Genomic DNA, 24,332 nt, shown 5'->3' on the forward strand with positions numbered 1-24,332 from the left:
CACCATGAGTCCAAAGGAAGAAAATGTCATCCATCGGCACGGTAGCACAGTGGTTAGCACTGCTGCTTCACAGCTCCAGGGTCCCGGGTTCGATTCCCGGCTCGGGTCACTGTCTGTGTGGAGTTTGCACATTCTCCTCGTGTCTGCGTGGGTTTCCTCCGGGTGCTCCGGTTTCCTCCCACAGTCCAAAGATGTGCGGGTTAGGTTGATTGGCCAGGTTAAAAAAATTGCCCCTTAGAGTCCTGGGATGCGTAGGTTAGAGGGATTAGCGGGTAAAATATGTGGGGGTAGGGCCTGGGTGGGATTGTGGTCGGTGCAGACTCGATGGGCCGAATGGCCTCCTTCTGCACTGTAGGGTTTCTATGATATCTTCTTCTATGATGTATCTAGTGTATAGCATTGGTTTAAGGTCCTGTGCGGTGAAGAGGTCTTGTTCGAACCTGTGCATGAAGATGTTGGCATATTGAGGTGCGAATTTGGTCCCCATGGCTGTTCCGTGTGTCCGGATGAAGAACTGGTTGTTGAAGGTGAAGACATTGTGGTCCAGAATTGTATCAACAGCAGCAGAATGAATAGATGGCCAAGCATCTGTTCATCAGATGCCCTCATTATGAATGCTTAGCGACTTTACATGTGGCCCATTCTCACACCAATTGAGGCCCTATGGGCTATTCCCACATTGGCCCCAATTTACTGACCCACCGGAGTAGGTCAGGGGCTAGGAGGTATACTAGCATAGTGGCCTGCTTGGGCCTCAGGCAGGAAAGGAGTAGATTTGTTCTTTTTTTCCACAGGCTCCCTCATTCTTATCCCCACACAGCCTTTGCACCCCCCCCCCCCCCCCACCTCCCTCAACTCACCGGCTTCCTATCCTGGCCCTTCCTGTCCTGCCAAGGCTCCCAGGCTTATCTTACATCTGGCTCCTGGCTCTAGCAGTGTCGACACTCCTGGTAGTACTGCTGGAGCAGCGCTCCGAAAGCTAATGGTATTTGCTACCAAATAAACCTGTTGGACTTTAACTTGGTGTTGTTAAAACTCGTACTGCTGGAACCAGAGATCTGTCATAGAATTAAATGGTTAGCAGCTCTCGGAAGTGGGACTTCCTCCCTACATGGGGGTGTGTAAGACCTCCTTTAGCCAGTTAACGCCCATCAGGGTGTTAACTGGTCTGCGGCAGTCATTGGGAGTGGGGGTGAATTCCTCCACTTTTCTCAAAATGATGTCCTTTGGTTTCTCTTCACAAACGCTGCCTGAGCTGCTGAGTACTTCCATTATATTGTCTGCATTTATCTCAGATTCCCAATGCCTGCAGCATTTTGCTTTTATGCAAGTTAAAAAAGTTATCTGAACTCCAAGGACATTTCTAAATTTGCAGACTAAATTTAGCTTAACCTTCGCAACGAGAAAGAGCCAGAATTATTTCTGGCTCCTGTTTTGCATCCCACCAATTATACTTCCTGCTGACTTTACTGGACAGTAAAAGCAGACAAGGTATAAAACACATCCCGTCCACCTACTGTCAGCAAGTAGGTTAAACTTACTCCATGTGTGAATTTCTGTCTGGCTCGCATATAAAGCAATATTTCTGGGTGGATGATCAACGAATGAGACTTACTGTGATTGAAACTACTGAATAAACGTTTTTTTCACAGTAAATAAGAACTCAAGAAATGTCATTCTCGCGAAAGGCCCCATCTATTATGAGCTATTGTTTTTCTGCATGATATTGACTTGTCTTCAATTACACTCTCTCTAACCATCTATTTTCAGTCAACTCCGAGCTCTTGCTGATGGTTCTGATCTACAAAATAATGGGCTAGTTTCCCTGAAGGCTTGTACTTTATTTAGTTCTGGAAAATGGTTATTCAAAAGTAAAATTCAGATTGTGAATTTTATTCTTGCAGAAGTTGTGGGATATTGTTAGGAATAGTCGAAAAGTTCAACATGAAGTTGTAACTAATCTAGGCTGCTGTAGTTGTTGATTATCTTTTGGCCAACGCCTCCCACACACTGGAAAGGGACGTCCATCCTGGCCTCCACTTGTTCGAGGAGGACACCCATGGAGGTGTCGCTGAACTTGGGTGCCAGAGTGCCATGTCCTCTCTTGGCCATCTCCTCCATCGGTGTGGTGGGTAAGTTGCCTTTGAAATACGAAGCCCAGATCTGATGATAGGGTGTGTGCCATCCAGCCTGCCTGGCCGTGAGAAAATGGCGGAAAACCACCCGACTGCATAATTAAGAAAATCAGGGACACGCGATCCAGTGCAAATTCCCGATCACCTCTGTAGTGAGAAACACTCCCCACAATCATCACCTCCCCCCCCCCCCCCCCCGCCGCCCACCCCCCCCCCCCCCCCCCCCCCCACCCCCCGACCAACCCCCCCATCTGAGGACTTCATCTCAGAAGGAAAATTCCACCTGTTGACTATTTGAGGGAGAATGCTATCTTTCCCTTTAGGTAAATTTTCAATCTGAAGCCCAAGCTTTGGGAGACCGTAATCTCCTCAGATTAACATACTACTTTTGACAATTTACTTCTGACAATTGGGGCCGATTTTACCAACAGGTTGTGTCTGTTTTTAGGCGCGAAAACTTGGTAAGGTCGGGTGTGAGGCAAGTAGCGCGATTCGCACCCGCCTCCTTGCCGGTTCCCCCTTTACCAAGGCCTGAAAATGGCCACGATCGGGACCACGTCCAAAACGGGCGCGACGGCCATTTAAATGCATCTGCATGCATCTAAATTGACTGAATGGGCTGCACGCCCAACTTTACCGGCACTTCCCCCTTTACCACCGCATTCGCCCATCCAGAATCGGCACAGAACAGACGTGCTCCATATAAATCCGATTCGGGCGCTCCATCAGTGAGGGTTGATGAGGAGGTAAGTGCGAGCGTCTGATGGCTCTCTGCTTGAGATCGGTTGGGTGGGGGGGGTTCTACCGCCACTCTGCCTGTGATCAGTAGGGGTGGGGGGGGGGGGGGGTTCCACTGCCAGTCTGCCTGTGATCAGTTAGGGGGAAGGGGGGTCCGCTGCCTCTCTGCCTGTGATCAGTGGAGAGGAGGGGGATCCACTTCCACTCTGCCTGTGGTCAGAGGCGGGGAAGTGGGGGAGGGGCCCGCGATCGATCTGGATGGCGGGGGTGTGGGGGGGATAAGGGGGTCAGTAATGTTGTGGGGGTGGGGCAATGTCAGTGGGGGCCAGGGGGAGGCATTATCCGGCCTGGGAGGGATGTGGCAGGAGAGCAGCATTCTATCATTTTTTTTCTGCGCATGCACAGTTGGAGGTGCCAATTGGAGCTTCAGGGCTTTGGCATATTAAGCCCCGCCCACAGGCTTATGCAGCGCGATTCGGACTCACTTATATTTTTTCAGGCAGAGTGCGTATGGGGGCGCCAGAGAATGGGTCTAAAAGTCAGATCTGAAACACTCCCAGTTTCAAGTCCGCCCAGCACTTAGGGCCCGATTTTACCATCATGTTGTGCCTGTTTTCGGGCATAAAAACTTGGTAAAGTCGGGCATGAGGTAAATAGCGCAATCTGCGCCCATCTCCATGCTGGTTCCCCCTTTACCAAGGCCCGAAAATGGATGCGATCAGGACCGCGCCCAAAATGGGCACGGCGGCCATTTAAATGCATTTGCATGCATTTAAATTGATTAATGGACTACATGCCCAACTTTACCAGCACTTCCCCCTCTGCCACCGCATTCGCCAATCTGAAATTGTCATGAAACAGACATGCTCCATATAAGTCCGATTCAGGTCCTCCATCAGTGAGGTGGTAAGTGCGTAGCATCCGATGGCTCTCTGCTGCTCATGGGTGTCCTTTCGTTGCTGCCATTTTCTTTCTCGGTTCAGTGGTGGCTCTGCGAGTGTGTGGGGGAGTGGGGGGCTGTTGCTCAGCAGGGTCTCCGATGTCCAACTTGCAGCATGGACTGCAGGTCTTGTGGTGCTGCTGGGTCCTAGTGCACTCAGCACTCTTCCAGCTGAAGAATGTGCACAAAGCCCTTGAAAATTGCACTGCTGCAGCCTCTCAACTTTTCAAGGAGCTGTGATTTTGGGGAGCATGTGGCTGGGAGAATTGTGGGGGGGGGGGCAGTGATTTTGGGGAGCATGTGGCTGGGGGAACTGGGGGGTATGGACAGTGACTATTGATGGGCTAGGGCCAAGCAGCATTCATAGAATAGAATTATCATAGAATCCCTACAGTGCAGAAGGAGGCCATTCGGCCCATCGAGTCTGCACCGACCACAATCCCACGCAGGCCCTACCCCCACATATTTTACCCGCTAATCCCTCTAACCTACGCATCTCAGGACTCTAAGGGGCAATTTTTAACCTGGCCAATCAACCTAACCCGCACATCTTTGGACTGTGGGAGGAAACCGGAGCACCCGGAGGAAACCCACGCAGACACGAGGAGAATGTGCAAACTCCACACAGACAGTGACCCGAGCCGGGAATCGAACCCGGGACCCTGGAGCTGTGAAGCTGCAGTGCTAACCACTGTGCTACCGTGCCGCCCATAACCACTGTGCTACCGTGCCGCCCATAACCACTGTGCTACCGTGCCGCCCATTCCTTAACTCTATATTTGTTCCTCTCCATCTCCAACACTCCCCCTCCCTTCAGAGCGACGAGATGGCTTTTGCGATGCAACCAATCAATTTTGCTGTTCTTTTGGTTGCTGCTGGAGCTGAGGAGGAGGAGCTGGAGGAAGAATCGTGGGCACAGGAGGCCCGGGCATTACCACTTGCAGGAGTAGAGGGAGACAACCACCAGAGGCAGGAGGTGGCCACCGTTCTACCAGAGGGGGGGAGGGGGGGGGGCGCAGGAGCAGGAGAGAGCAGAGACCTCGGCAGTTCCGTGCACGAGTGTCATTTGAACATATGTCGGACACCATGTGCCTCCAATGTCTCCGTCTCTGAAAGGAGACAGTGCAACACTTGTGCTACCTGTTGCAGGACCTGGCACCCAGAGAAAGGGGGGGCACCCACTCTTGGTGATTGTCAAATTGACAGCCACTCTGAACCTTTATGCAACTGGGTCCTTCCAGACCCCGAGCAGATGTCTGTGACATCTCCCACTCAGCTGTCCACTCCTGTGTCAAGCAGGTCACTGAAGCCCTGTAAACCCGGGCTGGGCTGATCATCAAATTTAACCTGGACCAGGCCCATCTAGAAGCCCAGGCTGCAGAGTTCGCAGCCATTGCGGGGATGCCTAACGTATAGGGGCCATTGACTGCACCCATGTCGCCCTCAAGGCTCCCCTACAGAATTCACGAAGATTCATCAACAGAATGGGGTTCCACTCCCTGAATGTTCAACTAGTGTGTGACCATAATATGAACATTATGCACATCTGCGCAAGACATCCAGGCAGTGTGCATGACAGCTTCATTGTCCGGAGCTCTGACATCCCAGAGGCAATCGAGGAGGAGCCCATGCTGCGGGGGTGGCTCATGGGTGATATGGGTTACCCGCTTTGGACATGTCTGACGATGCCTGTGTGGAGGCCTGTGTCTGAGGCAGAGACCTGCTATAATGAGGACCATGTAGCCACCCGCGCGATCGTGGAGCGGTGCATTGGGCTCCTCAAGATGAGATTCCGGTGCCTGGACCGCTCTGGCAGGGCCCTCCAATACAACCCAGTGATCTCTTCCCACATTGTGGTCGTGTGTTGTGCCTTGCACAACCCGGCTCTGCAGACAGGTGACCTGTTGGAGGAGGAGGAGGATGTGGAGGCTGACCAGCCGGGCGTCGCTGGGGAGGGTGGCCAGCAGGAGGAGGAGGAAGAGGAGGAGGAGGAAGAAGGGGAAGAGCACACCGAGGAACACCACCCAGGCGCTGGAGGGCTGGCAGCTCAAATGAGGCAGGCGAGGGAGGCGAGTGAGGCCCTGATCACCAGGCGGCTCAGTCGCTAGGGGCTTGTGTCTGTGGGTTCCATCCTCCACCCAAATTCCTTCTATCTCCTGAAACATTGTCGCACCGGAGTGGTGTGGACCTGGGTATGCTGTGTTAGTGAGTTTTTTGGCAGGCAGGAGGGTGATGATGACTCGCTAAGCGCCATTATGATGACGTCCTGTTGCAAACTAGTCTGACTCCTACCTGAGCTCCGCATGCACGTTGGCACCTGGGCCTGCATCTGTGTGATGGGTAAGGGATCTGAAACCACCATACAGGGCCCTGTGGTGGGTGAGGTGGGGGACGGGAGAGAGTCCCTCGTGGGTTCTGGGGAACCAATGGCTTCCTTTTCTCAGTGACACAACATTGAGGGGCCTCCCCAACTGACAGCAACATGAAGCATCCCCCCGGCGATCATCAATGGAAGAGAATTCCTATTCGAGACAAATCTGAGACAAATTACTCACAGGTGGGTGATGAGAAAACCTTTAATTGCAATAAAGGTGTTTAAATAATAAGTTCTAACATAAAAATTTGTGAACAGAAAACGTTAAGGTGCTTACATTTCTTTCTAACGAGTGCAGCCCTTCACCCATCTCAGTGCAACTACAGCTTCCAAATCTTATGTGGCCTATCACTACATCTCAGTGACTCCCCAGAATGTACATCAGAGGTGGAAGGGGCCAGCTGCCTACCTTGCCCCATGGCCTGTGATGCGCGTGGGGGGACACCTCCGGAGGCCTTGGACCTTGAGGGCTCTGGCCTGCTTCCAGATGTCTGGAATGTTTCCATGACACTCTCTTCATCCTGCTGCCCCTGAGATGCCCTGGTGTCAGGAAGGGGGGAGTCAGAAGGTGTAACCACAGCCACAGTCTCCTGGCTGGAAGGCCCCGGCATGGGCTCGAGCCCTTCCTCCTCCCTTGGGGTTCCTGTGGGCCCCTGGGTCACTCCATGGGACGGCGGTGCTTCTGCAGTGAGCTCCAGAAGCTCCGGTGTCACCTGACCCTGCCTGTCCTGGAGGACCAATTGCATCCTACCCATGGTGGTCGAGCCCTCTGTGATGGCCATCTGAGTCGGGGGCCACCTGTCAATGGCCGCAGCAAATGCCCTCTGAGACTGGGCCACACTCTGCAAGCCCTCAGCCATGACCCTCTGTGACTGGGCCATGTTCTCAAGGGCTGCTGCTGTAGCCTGCTGTGTCTCAGCACTGTCCCGCTGAGCTCCTGCAAGCTCTCGAGCTTCTCAGCCATGGGCCGCAAAATCTCGAGAAGCCTGTTCAATCCCTCAGTTGTGGCCTACTGTGACTCAGCCATGGCCCTCTGTGACTCAGCCGCAGCCTTCTGGGACTCTGCTGTGGCCTGCTGTGGCTCGGCCATTGCTTGGAGCCTGCCACTCATGATGAGGATCACCTGCCCCAGACTTTCTACTGCAGATGCCACCCTTGAGGTGTTGGCCTGGGAAGCATGCAAGACAGGCAATTGCTGGTCCATCTGAAAGCTTTGGGACTCCTCCCAACAGCCTCACAGTCGGTCCAGTGTGGCTGTCAGCCCCTCCTGCATTCCCTGGCTCTGTTGCTGCATCTCCAGCTGAGGGAGAAGTGATCTCAAAGGCTCAGCATGTAGTCTGGAGCCAGCTGAGTCATCGCCTCAGATTGGCCCCCGTGTGCCAGAGGCCTCGGACATTTCCTCCTCCACCCAATGTACATTATCAGATGTGTCATGCTCACCAGAGAGTGACCCAGAAGCCTCAACACTAACTGGATCCACTGCCGTGTCAGTATCTGGGATAGCGAGTTGTGAGGTCCCTTCACCTATATCCTCTGAGGACTCGTCCAAGCTATCTGGACCAGGGTGGGCGGGAGCTGGAGTAGGGGCCTATAGACCAGAAGGCCCCGAGGCGTCCGGTTCTGTCCCTGCAATACAGGACACAAGGTTAAGTACAAGGGAGGAAGAGGAATCCGGGATGCAAAACACGTGATTCACATTTCTCCATTGAACATAGAACAAAGCACCAAGAAAATTACATCACAGGACTAGGCCCTTCGGCCCTCCAAGCCTGTAGCGACCAGGCTGCCCATCTGATTTGTAACCCCCTACCCTTCCAGGCACCATATGCCTCTATTTCCATCCCATTCACGTAGCTGTAAAGATGCCCCTTAAAGGTCACTATCATATCTGCCTCCACAACCTCCCCCAGCAGCGAGTTCCAGGCACCCACTATCCTCCCCCTGGCTCCTCCTGGCCCCCACAGGGGGAGGCATTATCCGGCCCGGGAGGGATGTGGCAGGGGAGTAACATTCTATCATTTTTTTTCTGCGCATGCTCCGTTGGAGGCGCCGATCGGAGCTGCAGGGTTTCGGACACATTAAGCCCCGCCCACAGGCTTCTGCAGCACGATTCGGAATTGCTGATTTTTTTCAGGCAGAGTGCGTATGGGGGCGCCTCAGAACGGGTCTAAAAGTCGGATCTGAAACACTCCTAGTTTCAAGTCCCCCAGAACTTAGAATCAAAATGGTAAAATAGGGCCCTTGGCATCAGCAGCATTTAAATGAGGCTGAAAATTAAATCTGATGTAAATGGACTTTTTGTGATAATGGTGGTTGGATCTGAAATCCTTTAGCTGTAATCGGTAAACCACAATGATAAAGTGATACCATACATCCAATCCCTGACATGGTAACATCAGCTAATTTCTCTTGAGGAATTGTGGAGAGTGACCATTTGAAATTGACTTTGCATCCTTACCCCTGCCTAATATTGGAGGTTATCCAATAATGTTTGTGAGCTCAAATGCGAGGTTTTAATTTAAGAAATTATATCAACAGATTCAATAAAATCGCAACAAATGGCTTGCATTCATGTAAGTCAGAAGGCGAAATTGATAATTAAAGTGACTCTAGCTCAAAATCTTTTGTTGTCGATGAAGGAATAGAAGCCTTGTGCCTTTTCAAGCTGCACAGAAGATGCAGTAATGTGTGTTAATATAGTTTAAGTCATCACGTGGCATGAAAAAAAGCATTTTTGGCAAATCTTTTCATGAAACCTAACTTACTTTATTACAACATTATTTACTGTTCTTTTACAAATGAAGAACCCAAAGATTATTGCATTGTTCATATACGTGCCATAGTGACTAGCAACCACTCCCAAAGGCTGTCTGTCACTCCTTCAACTCCATCAATTAAGTCAGCAGAAAAGGCTATTCTTGCCTCATTGATTTCTTCACAAATGAAGGTATTAAAAAAGAGCTGTGCAGTGAGCTTCTCATTCAAAGTGTACCTACTATTATGATATGTGACACTCATTTTGATGGCTCAGATGCCTATCTGCTTTTTAAAACACTTGGGTCAGGATTCATCGGGCCCGCTAGCCCCTGGTAGGAATCCCGACAGCCGTTGAATCAGGCATCAGGCCTAAAGCGAGATTCCCGCCAGGAGGCAAACCCATCGCAATGCTCCCAGCCCATCCCACTGGCCCTGATCAGGTTCATGCCCAAAGCAAGTGGGGATTATGCAAAACTGCTAATGAACGTGCAATTAGCAAACTGAAAGCCTGATTCAATACCATCCCATGATGTACCCCCCACCCCGCCCCCCCTCCCCCCACCACTCCCCACCGCAGCAGGAAGTCCACCGGGCGGGCTTTGGTGCAGGTCCTGACAAAAATATCCAACCTAAACACAATCTAAACATTCAGTCTTTGATTGACATGTTGGACATTTTGCGAGATTTTACTCCCTCTTTTCTAACCACAATGTTTACAAAGCACTCGAGTTGTATTTAGCCCTGAAGAGAAACAAAAACAAGGCTCTTGTTAGTGGGTAAGTAAGTGTGAATAAAACCACTTCAAAGACACCAGATGCTAACCTTTCAACATTAAATATGTACTCCACAGTAAAACTGACCATCAAAGCACTTCAAAGAGATTTCACAGCAGCTGTGGGTTAGGAAGAAATCAAGGGTCGCACAGGAAATCCCAACAGGTCATTTCTATAAGAGCACTTTAAAGAGGGCTTTTAACACCGGAACCAATCCCTATTGTGGAGTGGAGTACCGCGGTGATTTTGAAGACTTCAGGTGTTCAAGGGCATGGATGCAAAGTGACCAGAGCACTTCAAAGAGTTTAGAGGACAGAGGCAATAATAAATATCTTTCCCCAGAATGGTGTCTGAATTCACCATCCTGAAACTGAACAACACTTTTCCCAGGGCAACAAAGATAAGTGGAGCCATTTGACCCCCATCCCAGGGGAGAGTCCCGAAGTCAAGCCATTGCCCCCAACCTGAGCACACCCAACCTTCAGGACCCTCAGGGAACTCTCCCTCTGTAGCCTGGCAGTGGCAGAGGGGCACATGGGCACAATACTTACTTCCTTGCCCCCCGCCTTGGAGTACAAGGCGCCAGGGCAGGGTATCCAGGGGAGGTGGGAGTTGGGGGGGTGGGGAGGGTGCTGAGGTGTGACCCATTCTTTCAGTGATGAGGTGGGAGAATGTTCCTCTCTGCTGGGGGGTTGGGGCTGCTTCTCTTGTCAGTGGGATCACCATGTTTGTTGTTGCGGGGGAGAGGGGCCTGTCTGGAAGCACGGAGATCAGACACTCTTTAAAAAGGCTGCCCCGATCTCTGTAAAGCTGGGCTGGCCTGCAGGATTCCCAGGATCCATAAATTTAAAAACTAAAGGTGGGACAGGAGCTGTTAATGCCAGCGGGAAACACTCTGGTTTTCCTGCTGGTGGGAGCACTGAGAGAGCAAACAAGTGAATTGCAGCCAGATACCTTAATCTTGCTTATAATTTCCGAGCCTCCCACATTACCACTAAGTATTAATATGAGAACAGTATCTGTCACTAAAGTTATTGGTGGTTCCCATGCAAAATAATCACATTCAATGAGCAACGACATGGAATGTCTGTGATGCTATTGGAGGGGTTGGCAAAGCACCAAAAATAGTGTGGCCTGGCACCTCACTTCTTACCAGAATTACCAGAATGGTAGGGAGTGGGATAGCTTGATCTTGGTTTCGGACTAAGCTCGGCACAACATCGAGGGCCGAAGGGCCTATACTGTGCTGTACTGTCCTATGTTCTAATTGTTCAGGATAGCTCATGCCATCAGCTGAACAAGTGAAGGTTTCAACTAAACTCAAAATAGTTAAGATTCTTCAGCATTGCTAGTTTCAAATATTTTTTCATACACTCACACAAATATTTGTGTTTGTGGAACCACTTTGTTTGTGGGGTCCTTGTGAAAGGCCTTTGTTCTTTGCTGCCTTGACTATAAATACATTGGGGAGAGATGCATTCTTAAAACTCAAGGCAATTTGTTTGATTTTGGTCTCTGAGTTTCACCTGGACTGGAGGAGATTTAAGGGACGTGTTTCCATTGACTTGCAATCCATTCCCAGGAGTTGTTGGCCCGTTGTACCCTTTTAAAGAATTATCCAACTCGTCCTCCTCCCTGCCCAGAACCATTCAAATTTTTCTTTTTAAGATATCCATCCAATTTCCTTTTGAAAGTTACTGTTGAATTCCATCACCCTTTCAAGATCATAACAAGTGACAGCCTAAAAGTATTTCTCCTCATCTACTTTCTGGTTCTCCTGGTTAGCAACCCTCCGGACAGTGGCAGCTGTTTCATTCTCTGGACCCCAGCAGGGTCCCTTGTAATTTTTCATACCTTTATTAAATCACTCCTTACCCTTCTCCACTCTAAAAAGATCAGTCTCAGTTTCTCTAATTTGAGCAGGTTGGTGTATTTTTGACTGTAATCTCTTCAGCTGTAGTACAGAAGGGAGAGGTGAAACTTATGGAGCATGTGTGCTGTGGAGTATGTTGAGTGCGTGGTCATCAGTCGCGTGTCTTACAGTTTGTTGATGAATCATAGACTCCCAGAGTACAGAAGGAGGTCATTCAGCCCTTCGAGTCTCAGAGAGTTGGTGCTACCAAGGCCATATTCCCGTGACCCAATGTATTTACCCTGCTAATCCCCCTAACCTACACATCTTGGGACACTAAGGGGCAATTTAGCATGGCCAATCCACCTAATCTGCACATCTTTAGACTGTGGGAGGAAACCGGAGCACCCGGAGGAAACCCACACAGGGAGATCATGCTAACTTCACACAGACAGTCACCCAAGGCTGGATTCAGTCCCTGGCGCTGTGCCACTGAGCTGCTGAAGTATGTTCATAAGTATTTTTGTTTTGAAGGCACAACTAGAACAAACAGAAAAGCATGTCATGTGGTCCCAACTAGAGGATTCAGATAGGTGACTTCTGAGACAGAACAGTGCCCTGAAAAGTGCACAGGTGGAAACATTGGCTTTACATTAACACAGCAATGAACTAACTGTGAAAATCCCCTCGTTGCCACAATCTGGTCCGGTTAAAGCGAGCGTAAACACTAAAAAGAAAACCTAAAAATGAAATGCATTTTGAACATCTACTGTTAAAGATCCAGCTGAATTTTTTTAAAAATCATCTTCTGCACTGAAGGGAAGCAGAAACTGTTCCAGGAATGTCATAGAGTTGTTACTTACCACTCCTTCACGCAGCATATAAAATCATAAGTACTAAGTAGAATAATATGGCAATTAAAAGTACGATTTTGGCCTAAAAACTGAATCCATTTAATACTTACCACTTTTTCTTTTAAACAATACTACCATTGGTGCATTGTCCCAATAGCCTAGTGGACAGACACACTATTTAGTTTAACACTAAGGGCTTAGGGCCTAGCATGATCACTTTGGTGTGATGCTGGAAGGCTGCTGACACCGGTGGAATGTATTGCAGCCTATCAGCTAGAGCTGGGAAAAACAGGACGAAAACTAAAACAAAAAAATGAAAACTTGTTGGGATTTGTTGTAAAAGTTCAGATGCCAATGTAATACATGCCTATTTTGCTGTTGCAGCTGTGACTCTGGATACATTGGACAGCGCTGTGAAAACAGAGACTTCAGTATTCTATATGTTGTTCCAAGTGGGCAAAAACTTCACTATGTCTTAATTGCAGCAATAATTGGAGCTGTGCAGATTGCCATAATAGTTGCTGTGGTGATGTGTATAACAAGGTAAGTAGATTACATTAATAATTCAGCAAAATAAATGTACAGGAGCTATTCTTGGAGCTAGACATACATGGTTTTCAAGATTAGTCTTTGTTTTTTCATTCATCCCTACTGTTGCATTATTTGTATTCCAGTACCTGGAATGTGGAGAGAGCCATATTCTTCTCTCCTGCCCAAACAGATGTGAAGTCAAGGGAGCAGGCAAGCTGCCTGACTGAAAGGGGACTCGGAAGACCCGAGTCATCTTGCACATGGTGCTCCTGTGCCTATTTGTACTCTAAAAATGCAGCCAGTGTCCTACAACTGCACAGGACCCCAATTTGCATATTTAACCAGCCACCCACCTCAAACAGGTGGACGTGCTCTTCACCCATTTATTGGTCCATCGGAAAGTTGCATGGGGCAAACCTTGGGCATTCAAGAGGCACCTGCGTTGGCCATACCCCACCTCGATTTACAGCTGCCAAGTATCTGTTTTCAGGTGAAGTATGGGAGGGCAGAAGATGAAAATCATATCCAGGAGTTCTTTTGTCATTTGTGTCGTGCTTATATCCAAAGATGTGCGGGTTAGGTTGATTGGCCATGCTAAATTGCCCCTTAGTGTCAGGGAGATTAGCAGGGTAAATATGTGGGGTTGTGGGGATAGAGTCTGGGTGGGATTGTTGTTGGTGCACACTCGATGGACCGAATGGCCTTTCTGCACTATAAGGGTTCCATGATTCTATGATTTTATGATTTATTCCTCTGCCTAGGTTATTGCTGTAGCATTCTTGCAAGACCCGTAAGTTTCCATTATGCATTGACAACCCCCACCCTCTCAATTATTGTGATTGTTTCATTGTGTGTTCCACAGGTGGACAGGTATGTAAATATTTCTGTCACTACTGTATCAGACCAGCTTCTAATCTAGGCTGTGCATGAAAGCAGTCAATTCAGTTCACCCACATCGGGCCCAGATTTCTCCTCCCGAATTCAGTACCGCTAGTCAGGAAATCTTCTGCCCACCTCAGGAGAAATTTCCCTGCATGGCGTGATCTTCACTCTGGGACTCGGGTGCGAGATGGAGACAAGCCCACTAACCCAGACACCAATTGGAGACGACCAAGAGGCTGCCATGTGTCTAGGCAAGCTGTTTAAAAAGCCCACCTTGGGTCCTTGGGAATTCATCCCAGTTGTTTTGTTAAATAGCCCTCAACCATCAGCTCTCCATGCTGTTTCTGTGTCAACTCATGCCCTGTTTGTAACTCTCATACTGTGGGTTAAGGCCCTCGCTACGCTGAAAATGGGATCTGTTTGAACTCTGCACTGAGTTCAAATGGCCCTGCTGAATTTGGGTTTCTCAACTCTGTAAATCATGCCCCCACCTCCTTTCCCCTCCCAGTGTCAATGCGATCTGTAGGAAGTGAAGACGGGCCTACAAGATTCCGCTCTCACCTGCCATTTTTTAAAGGTCTGTAACGTTCCATGACTCCAGGAAAATCTTGGTCTTTGCAAAGAAACAATTGTTCTTTACAGGCTGAGATTGTGAACCTTACACCTTTGCAAAAATACAACATTTCAATGCACCAATTTAACTATAGACATTAAGGTTTTAAAGAGAATCTAGACCTTCCAGGATCAAGAAGGAAAACCACTCAAAGCTTCTTTGTTTTGTGTCATATTTAATTGGAGAACTTATCTGTGCATGATGAATGAGTTCAGCAGGAGAATGTTTTGCTCTTGCAGTGAATAGTGGTGTGCCTCAGGGATCAGTGTTGGGACCGCAATTGTTCGGGCGGCACGGTAGCACAGTGGTTAGCACTGCTGCTTCACAGCTCCAGGGACCTGGGTTCGATTCCCGGCTTGGGTCACTGTCTGTGTGGAGTTTGCACATTCTCCTCGTGTCTGCATGGGTTTCCTCCGGGTGCTCCGGTTTCCTCCCACAGTCCAAAGATGTGCAGGTTAGGTTGATTGGCCATGCTAAAATTGCCCCTTAGTGTCCTGAGATGTGTAGGTTAGAGGGATTAGTGGGTAAAATATGTAGGGATATGGGGGTAGGGCCTGGGTGGGATTGTGGTCGGTGCAGACTCGATGGGCCGAATGGCCTCTTTCTGTACTGTAGGGCTTCTATGATTTTTATGCACATGTTAGATCTGGATTTGAACACAGCCATTACTGGGTTTTTCAAAGGTCCCCACAATTTTCTGGCTGTAAAGGCCCTACATGAAATTCGTTTGGATAGTATCAATCAAGATTCTCATGACCACAGGCCATAAACTAGCCCTCATTTAGCAGCAAATTGATTTTCTCAGAGGGACCACCAATGTGAATGGTGTGAGAATTGGGAATGTCGCATTGGTGCCGACATGTTGCCCATTGTTGGCAGAGAACAGAAAGAGACCCTTATCCCATGACTCACTGCGCTGCACCTGAATGTGGAATCTTTGATGGTGGCGTGGGCAAACACAAAATTCTTTCAGTGAAAGCAGACAAAGAGCGAACTAACATTTATGAAGCTCTGACTATTCTCATCATTTGGTTCACAGGAAATGTCCAAAAAATAACCGAGGTCGTCGACAGAAACAGAACCTAGGACATTTTAACGCAGACTGCACCACTTCATCAAGGATGGTTTAGTTTCATTCCTTTTGTACTTTTTTTTCTTCATTCGCCATCTCACCAATTGCTGAATTACAACTGATTGTTTTTTTTTCCCTGAGAAGAAGAGATTTTTGTTTCAGAGGCCTTGGTTTTGTGGACCTTTGCCAGCATATGAATTACTGTGTCTGGTGGTATGACCAGGATGCTCACATTTGTGGTAAATAAGTGAGACAGTCTAATTGTAACTGACAGCTAGTTTCACCATCCGCGGATAGGCGGCATTACTGATTTCTAAAAAAAAATTCAAACAGAAAAAAAAATGAGTTAAGATGACGCAGCTGGTATCAGAGTAACATACTAATGTCAGGAAGATTTTTGTACTTCACGAACAGAACTCGCTCCTTATTTATGCCACTAACATATGTTGTGTAATAACCTTGCCGCAATGTTCATAATAAATTACAAATGACACTCGAAAGGCAGAGAAATACTTGAAGAGGCTTAAACAAGGGATCAACAGAGCATACTAAAGACAAGACAATAAAAGAAAAGGGAAAAATGTTTACAACTAACTTTCCTTACGAGAAATGAAGGTTTTTTTAAATTATTAGGAAATGATGCCTTTTCAAACACTATTTGCATGATTTGTGGAACTGTGTACTGTGATTAGTTTAAAATTCAATGCTGTTTGGATTGAGTATGTGGCAGATATCTGAGCACTGCCATTCTAATAACTCTGACTCCGCAGCTATATTTGACTCCCCTCGGTGTAAATTTAGTAACACATAAATGTAACCGGTGATGCTTGTGGTGTGTGCCACACAAAAAAAATGGATTTGTCTTTGTAGAGCAAGACTTTAGGTCGGTCATTTGGTGTATTTGCTGAGATTCGAACGGTTTTAAAAGTTGAATTGATACGCTGTTGTTAGTCACCATCATGCTGTGATAAAATACACTGTAATTACTAAAACATGTGTTGTGCTTGAGATCACTTTTGAGAAAAACGGTACCAAAATCGCAACAGTGTCACCTACTGGGCCTGTGTGTTATGGATTGTGGTTTAACAAGGTTTCATGGTTCTGTCACTGCTTTGACAAGGGTGTGTGAGCTGGCTTTATCACAGATACCACCTTATTCCAAGAACTCAATATAATTTTGACCTCAGCAAAATTAAGTGGCACTGTCTCGTCTCATAATTCACTTCTCAGCTAATCTGCCAAAATTCTGTTAGGACTGTGGGCGGGGTTTTACGACCTCGCTCATCCCAAAACCGTAAATACTGCCCGAGGTCCACGGGCCTTCCCATCGCCTGCTCCGATTCCCGTGGTGGGTGGGAGGGTATAATTCCAGCCTACATCACAGAATCTTTTCATTTTGACTTCTTGGCAGGCACCAATTTTCAAATATTTAAAATTCAGTTCCTTGAGATTGTGTTAATTTGTTCTTAAACATAGAAATTAATCCCTGGCCTGTAGTATTGCAATCAATATATTTTCCCATTTTTGAACGAAAGCAAGTACTAATTCATTGCGAAAATACATTTTATCACACTCCACTGTAAAAGCTCTCTTTAAAACTCAGATCATGAGACACTTAGTGGTTTCTTCAGGTATTTATTAATAAAATAAAACCAATATTAGAGATATGTCACCAGGATTTAGCAGTGAGATACTAACAATTAAATACAGATGCTGAAATTCAGATCAATGAGATCGCTCTGGCTTATTCTTAAACATACAGAATAACTTCATCCCTACCCTATTGGGTCCTTGATCTGTGGAATTCTCCTCCCCATAAAGCATTAGAGACTGGGTCATTGAATTTATTCAAGACTGGGTTAGATAGATGTTAGATAGATATTTCAAAGGCAAAGAAGTCAAGTGTTATGGGGGAGGTGGGGGGTGGTGTGCAAACAGAAAAGTGGAGCTGAGACCACAAGCAAATCAGCCATGATCTTGTCAAATAGTGGAACAGGTTTAAAGGGCCGAATGGCCTACCTCTGGTCCTCAGTCCCATGTTCCTAAGTCCTATATTTTATTTTAAGTTGGCAGATAAACTATGCCTTTCATTTTAAATGACTGTCTTTTCATGTTGTCTAACTGACAAGTACTTTAAAAACACCTTATATTACTGTCGCTTGAGAGAGGCGGGGGGGGGGGGGGGGGGGGGGGGCACTCTCACCCCCAATCAGCAAGTAGAATCAAATTCCACTCCACAGACATATAATTTGGACTGGCATTTCAGCAAAGCACTGAAGGAGTGCTGCACTAGCTGAGGTGCCAATTTCTGTACAAGCCCTTAAAATGTCACCCAAGCCCCTGCCCGCTCAGTTGGCTGAGTAAGATGCCATGGTACTACTTGAGGACGAGCAGGGGAATTCTCCCCTGTGTCAAGGTCTGGCCGTTGTTTATACCTCAGCCAATGTTGTTTAAACAGATTATCTGGTCATTCATTTCATTGCTAATTGTGGAACCTTGCTGCGTGTAAATTATTTGCTGCGGTTCTGATAATACATCAATGATCAGATTTCAGAAGCACATCAGTGGCTGTAAAATGGCCTGGGATGTCCTGAGGACATGAAAGCTGCGATAAAAATGCAGTGTGTCTTTCTTTTCCATATCTTTCTGTTTATTCTTTTCTAACGTTTTAAAATTACAATTAAAATTTTGGCTGTAATCTTTTATTTCAAAGTGTAAAATGATCAGAAATACACCTTCAATGGTTGTTTTTCTGTGTAATTTTCAGAACACCGTCTTCTATTTGCTAAGAGCTGTTCCAGATCGCACTGCTGGTGACAATCACACTGATTTTTATGCCAGAAATATCACCTTGCTATTTTTCTAGAAAATCCCACCCCCTGTATTTATAGTGAGCAGTCTCACTACACCAGGGTTAAAGTCCAACAGGTTTATTTGGAATCATGAGCTTTCGGAGCGCTGCTCCTTCATCAGGTGACTGGCATCACCTGATGAAGGGGCAGCGCTCTGAAAGCTCATGATTCCAAATAAACCTGTTGGACTTTAACCTGGTGTTGTGAGACTTCTTACTGTGCCCACCCCAGCCCAATACCAGCATCTCCACATCCTGTATTTATAGTACAAAACTGTCTAAATATTGTACGTTATTCCATATATATTTACTTTTTTCATTGAAGACAATCCTACAATGAACAGATACATGGAATAACACAATATTTAGACACTGGTTTGAACTATAAATACAGGGGGTGGGATTTTCTGGAAAAATAGCGAAGTGTTATTTCTGGTGTGCGAATCGGTGCGATTCCCGCTGACAGCGCGACCTGGAACGGTTCTTAAACAGCTCCACAGCACTCACTCTCATTCGAGCCAGGAGGCCGGCAGCCAGAAAACCAGCTCCCAGATTCTCGGTGGGGGCCCTCACTAGATGACTGGATGTGGGGGTGGACGAGAGACAGGCAATCTATCCTCGGGATGGAAGGAGGCGCCACAGCAATGTGATGAATTGTGCCTGGGAGGCGGCGGTGGTCAGTGCCAGTAGCATGATAAAGGTGACAGGGTTTCAATGTCGGAAAAAGATGAATGACTCCCTATGAATGCAAGGGTAGGTGCCCCCGTCTCCACTTGGCATTTGACCACATGCTACTGCCACCCTGCTGGTTCCCAGCACCTGATCTCCCTGCATCATTCTCAACGCCCCCTTTTCGTTTGGGTGCTGGTTTGCCCAAGTTGAGGATCCTGATACCCTTTAAGGAAAGGGCCACAGATCTCACGGGGGAGGACCAAGAGTGGATCTACATCAAGAGTGAGGTTGGCCTGCGACAGAGATGTGAGAAGCCACTGTAGCTTCATCCAGATGACCGATATCAAGTGAGTTATGTATTGTCCAAACCCTTGACCAGGCCTTTTACTCAAACCATGCCTCTTACCTTGCAGGAACATCAACCGATGAGCCTCGGACATCAACATGCAGCGCGCCCCTCTCAGCAACTCAGGGGAGATCTCCAAGGAGGACAGCAAAGATGAGTCTCAGCTATCACCCACATCATCCACAATCACAGAGACAATCTCCTCGGTGGGCGAGCTTAGCAGTCAAGCTTCTGGGTCACTTTCTGGTGAGCACCACACTGCTTCCAATCCACTTCAGGTGGAGACAGGAATGTCCCAGGGATTGGGCCGTCAGAGGTCTACTGGATCCCAGGACCCAGCTGAGCCCGTGCCAGTTGCCGTGTCTCTGGACAAGTTTGTCCCTCAGCTGCTAGAGATGCAGAGGCAGAGCTGGGAATACCAAGAGGGGTTGTCAGTGACATTGCTGTGACTGCAAGGCCGAATGGAGACGTCCTAAAGGCTTCAGTCACAGGGGATGTTGCTGGCATTGCGTGGCACCCAGGCCAACACTGCAAGGATGGCAACCACAGTGGAAAGCCTGGGACATGATGTCAGAGCCATGACTGGTGAACTCCAAGGCGTGTCTCAGTCACTGGGGACCATTGCTGAGGCCTCTCACACCATGGTGCATACAAAGTTGGGCCTCCAGGACTGGCAAGGCCAGATAACACTGAGGTTTCTGGAGTTCACTCCAGGTGCCCCTCCATGCTATGGAGTAACCCAGGGGCCCACAAGCACTGAGAGAGAGAAGGAAGTGCTGGAGCCAATCCTAGAGCCCAGAAAACTCTGAGTGACCAGCCATTCTGACTCCGCTCTTCCTGATACCAGTGTGTCTCAGGGGCTGCGGGCAAAACAGGGTGACTTGGCAACATCAGTGCCACCAAACAGTTGGCCAGGTCCCTCCAGGTCCAGGCCCTCCAGAGGATGCCCACCAATGGCATCTCAGGCAGCAGGACATGGAAGGCAGCAGACTACTTCCACTTTCGATGTGCATCCTGGGAATACTAGATGTAGTGGGAGGGCTCGAAAGATTAAGGAGTTTTAGGAGCACAGGGGGGCATGAGTGAAGTTAGGCACCAGTAGTCAGGGTTCAGGATCAATGTCACAATGGTGCAAGTCACCTTATTAAACCCTCTTGTTGTTCATGACCTTAAGGCCTCACTCTGACCCTTCTCCCACTGGGATAGGTCCTCACCCCATCTGGACACAGCTTTCCCCACAGGCCTTCAGTGTAAGGTGAACAGTCAGGCCTACTCAGCAGACAGTAACATGCATTCGGGAATGACTCTGTGAACCCTAGACCTGAGCCCCTTTCCTCTCTCTAGACCCTTGGGACAAAGCAATGTGGTCCTGAGCCTCCATCACACATGATCTGGGGAGTTAGCGTGCTGCCAGCAGACTGACAGGAGTCAGACATAAGCAAAATCTGAGGAGCATCACAGAGCTTTCCTCGCTGCGAATCATTACCACCCTCCTTCGTTGACATGCATAGCATACACAAGGAGAACACAGGCCCAGCACCCTGCTGAGACCTTTCTGTGGTGGGCACCTTCCCATGGTCACAGAAGGGGTCACGAAGGGCTTGGGGTTGGGTGGGGAGGGTTGAGGGGTCTTTTTGGATTTGCCGGACAACATGATGGTCCTTCTAGTGTGTGAACCAGGAAGCAACGAGGGCATCCTTGGTCCTCCTGGCCCTGCAAACCCTCGCACCTGCCTGGTGTCCATCCTCCGGATCCTCTTCAGGCTCTCCCTCCACTCCCTCCTGGACATCATCCTCATCAGGGGAAATGTTTCACTCCTCTTGGCCCCCATCGAGGACATCGCCGCGCTGCTGCGCTAAGTTATGGAGGGTACAGTAGACAAAAGTGATGTGGGAGACCCTTTGGGGATTATATTGTAAGGCCACCACCAGACCTGTTGAGGCAACTGAGGTGCATCTTCAGCAGCCCAATGCGCAGTAGTTCAACCACAGTGCGGGTGGCACTGTGAGCCTCATTGTAATGGGCTTCTGCCTCAGTCCCAGGCCTCCGCACAGGCGTCACCAGCCAAGATCTCAGCGGGTATTCCGTATCCTCTATGAACCATCCCTGCAGCCTGAGGTGGCCCTCGAAAATCCCGAGGATTTGAGACTGTCTAAGGAGAAAATTCCCATGCACGCTCCCTGGAAGGCATGCAGACACGTGCATGATCTTCACAAGGTTATCACACATCAGCTTCACATTAAGGGAGTGGAAGCCCTTTCTGTTAATATACCAGATTCCCTGATGCCACGGGTAACATAGTGCCACATGAGTGCCATCCCTGCAGCTGTGGCAGAGCGGCAATGGAGACACGTCCCACGGCCCTCTCATCCTGAAGGGCCTGGTCCAATTCCAAATGAGTGTGGTCCTAGGCAGACACTGCATAATCTCTAAATGCCTGGCCAACCCCCACTCTTCTTACATTCTCTTTGGGGTCTCATCCAGCCAGCCCCTTAGGCTCATCACTCCCTTACCCCCACCTCATGAGCCCCACACCCCCAGGCGGCCCCATACCCACATATCACTAACAGCTGTAAACTAATCGCTCATTCTCAGTTTTTTGCCACACAGGCAGAAGAATCATTCAGTGCAGTGAGCAGCTGTTAAAACAAAAAGCCTTTGCATTCATTCAGGGCTGTGAAGGCTTTTTAAGACAGGCAGGCTGAAGCCTCCAGGACAACACACACCAGCTGCGACTCCCCCCATCCCAGAGGATGACCCCGAGCCACCACAAACCTCCCTATCACCCTTGAACCATTCCCACCCTCCACAGCAATCCAGCGGATACTGTCCCCTTGTACATCCCGGTACAAGGTGGAGAGGGCTACTCACCTCCTTCCTCTCGGGGGCCATGGTGCCTGGTTCCCATTTTTAAAAAGCAGTAGTAATTTGCGTCCACATGACTTCACACTGCTGGGTGGGGAGATTCAACTATAGCCTCACTAATGACATTGAAATGTATTCAAATTCATTCAAATCAGGTTCTCACCCTTCCTGGGCATGAACCAGATTGCGGCATCGGGAAGGACCCGCAATCAGGTTCATTGTGATTGGAAATCAGGAACATTGTGATCGGAAATCTCACTGGCGAAAATCCCGTTTTTAGTCCCTCGAGAGATTTGCGCCCATGCACCTGCAGAATTGTGCCCAGGTTTTTTTTACGTCGAATTTAAGTTCCACCCGTCCAGTCAAAATACGTACATTTCTGCAATAGATTCAGGTCACAAACGTTGGGCAGGATTTTATAGGTTCCCCGGAGGCAGGGTGAGAGGCACAGGGGCTAGGAAAATTGCAGGGAGCTGGGTCAGATTGGTCTCTGACGTGATCCCACCAAGGCAAGCAGGTTATTTAACTAATTAAAGGCCCAATTAGGGGCGAACTTATTTTGCCATCAGCATTTTGCTGATGACAGGGTGACCCGCTGCCCTTTGGTAAGGTCATCAACCAAATGGAGGTCTCCCTTACCGTAGTTTAGGGTGCAAGGCTCCATGGACAGGGAAGGCAGCGCCTATATCCCCAGTGACCTCCCTGGAGGGGTTTGCTCTCTGATCCTTGGCTCTGTGATTTTTTGTTCGCATTTACTCCTTGTAAGAACATAAGAACATAAGAAATAGGAGCAGGAGTAGGCCATCGAGCCCCTCAAGCCTGCCCCGCCATTCAATAAGATCATGGCTGATCTGAAGTGGATCAGTTCCACTTACCCGCCTGATCCCTATAACCCCTAATTCCCTTACCGATCAGGAATCCATCTATCCGTGATTTAAACATATTCAACGAGGTAGCCTCCACCACTTCAGTGGGCAGAGAATTCCAGAGATTCACCACCCTCTGAGAGAAGAAGTTCCTCCTCAACTCTGTCCTAAACTGACCCCCCTTTATTTTGAGGCTGTGCCCTCTAGTTCTAGTTTCCTTTCTAAGTGGAAAGAATCTCTCCATCTCTACCCTATCCAGCCCCTTCATTATCTTATAGGTCTCTATAAGATCCCCCCTCAGCCTTCTAAATCCCAACAAATCCTTGTCGGGTCCAGGTTTGCCTACATTCCTCAAGCGCCACCGCCTCTGCCAGCTGTGCCACTGAGGCTTCAGGACTGCCAGCCTAGTGATTGGGCTGGCCGTATGGAGAGCCCAGCCGCAGCTCTTATTTGGATGGTGGTCCCACAGATGGCTGACTAGGCTATCGCCTGCGCTAAAATTGTCATGTGGCTTGCATTGCTGGCAAGTGTGGGCCTGTGGCCAGCTTTTTACCCTGACATCGGGAGCCTGACGTCCCTCATAAAATTTGACCAAATGCTTCAAAAGATACTGGCCCGAATTGTCTGATGTCGCATGTCCCAGCGCCGCTGCCAGCAAGAACAGAAAATTTGGCGTTCAGCCAAATCTCCATTCACTGCGGCGGGACCGGAAAATCCCAGCTTCAGGTAAGGTTGGTGAATCCAGCCGACTTTGTCAGAGGGAAGCAGTGTCAATCATCTCTGAACAATTTTTATTGAAATTTTAAAATTTCTTTATTAGTCACAAGCAGGCTTACATTAACACTGCAATGAAGTTACTGTGAAAATCCCCTAGTCGCCACACTCCGGCACCTGTTCGGGTACACTGAGGGTTAATTTAGCATGGCCAATGCACCTAACCAGCACATCTTTTGGACTGTGGGAGGAAACCGGAGCACCCGGAGGAAACCCACGCAGGCACAGGAGCACATGCAAACTCCGCACAGACAGTGACCCAAGCCGGATTTGAACCCAGGTCCCTAGTGCTGTGAGGCAACAGTGCTAACCACTGTGCCACCATGCCGCCCAGTGATAATACTGCCCAGTACAAATGGTTAGTGGTCCATTAGCCACACTTAATCCTGTTTTACATAAAGCAACACGTACATTTTTATAACATCTTTGACATAGGA

General features: G+C 48.5%; 1 protein-coding gene across 1 annotated transcript in view; it reads left to right on the top strand.

The window, feature by feature from the left end:
* Positions 1–16,509, top strand: part of LOC144508005 (tomoregulin-1-like) — a 267,687-nt gene extending 251,178 nt beyond the window's left edge. Inside the window, exons 9-10 of the mRNA XM_078235707.1 lie at positions 12,808–12,966; positions 15,489–16,509. Coding sequence (XP_078091833.1) covers positions 12,808–12,966; positions 15,489–15,579 — 250 coding nt within the window. The 3' untranslated portion in view covers positions 15,580–16,509. The remainder of the gene's footprint in view (positions 1–12,807; positions 12,967–15,488) is intronic.
* Positions 16,510–24,332: the final 7,823 nt, after the last annotated feature.

The sequence above is a fragment of the Mustelus asterias genome, chromosome 2 (genome assembly GCF_964213995.1).
Source record: "Mustelus asterias chromosome 2, sMusAst1.hap1.1, whole genome shotgun sequence".
Taxonomy (NCBI): Eukaryota; Metazoa; Chordata; class Chondrichthyes; order Carcharhiniformes; family Triakidae; genus Mustelus; species Mustelus asterias.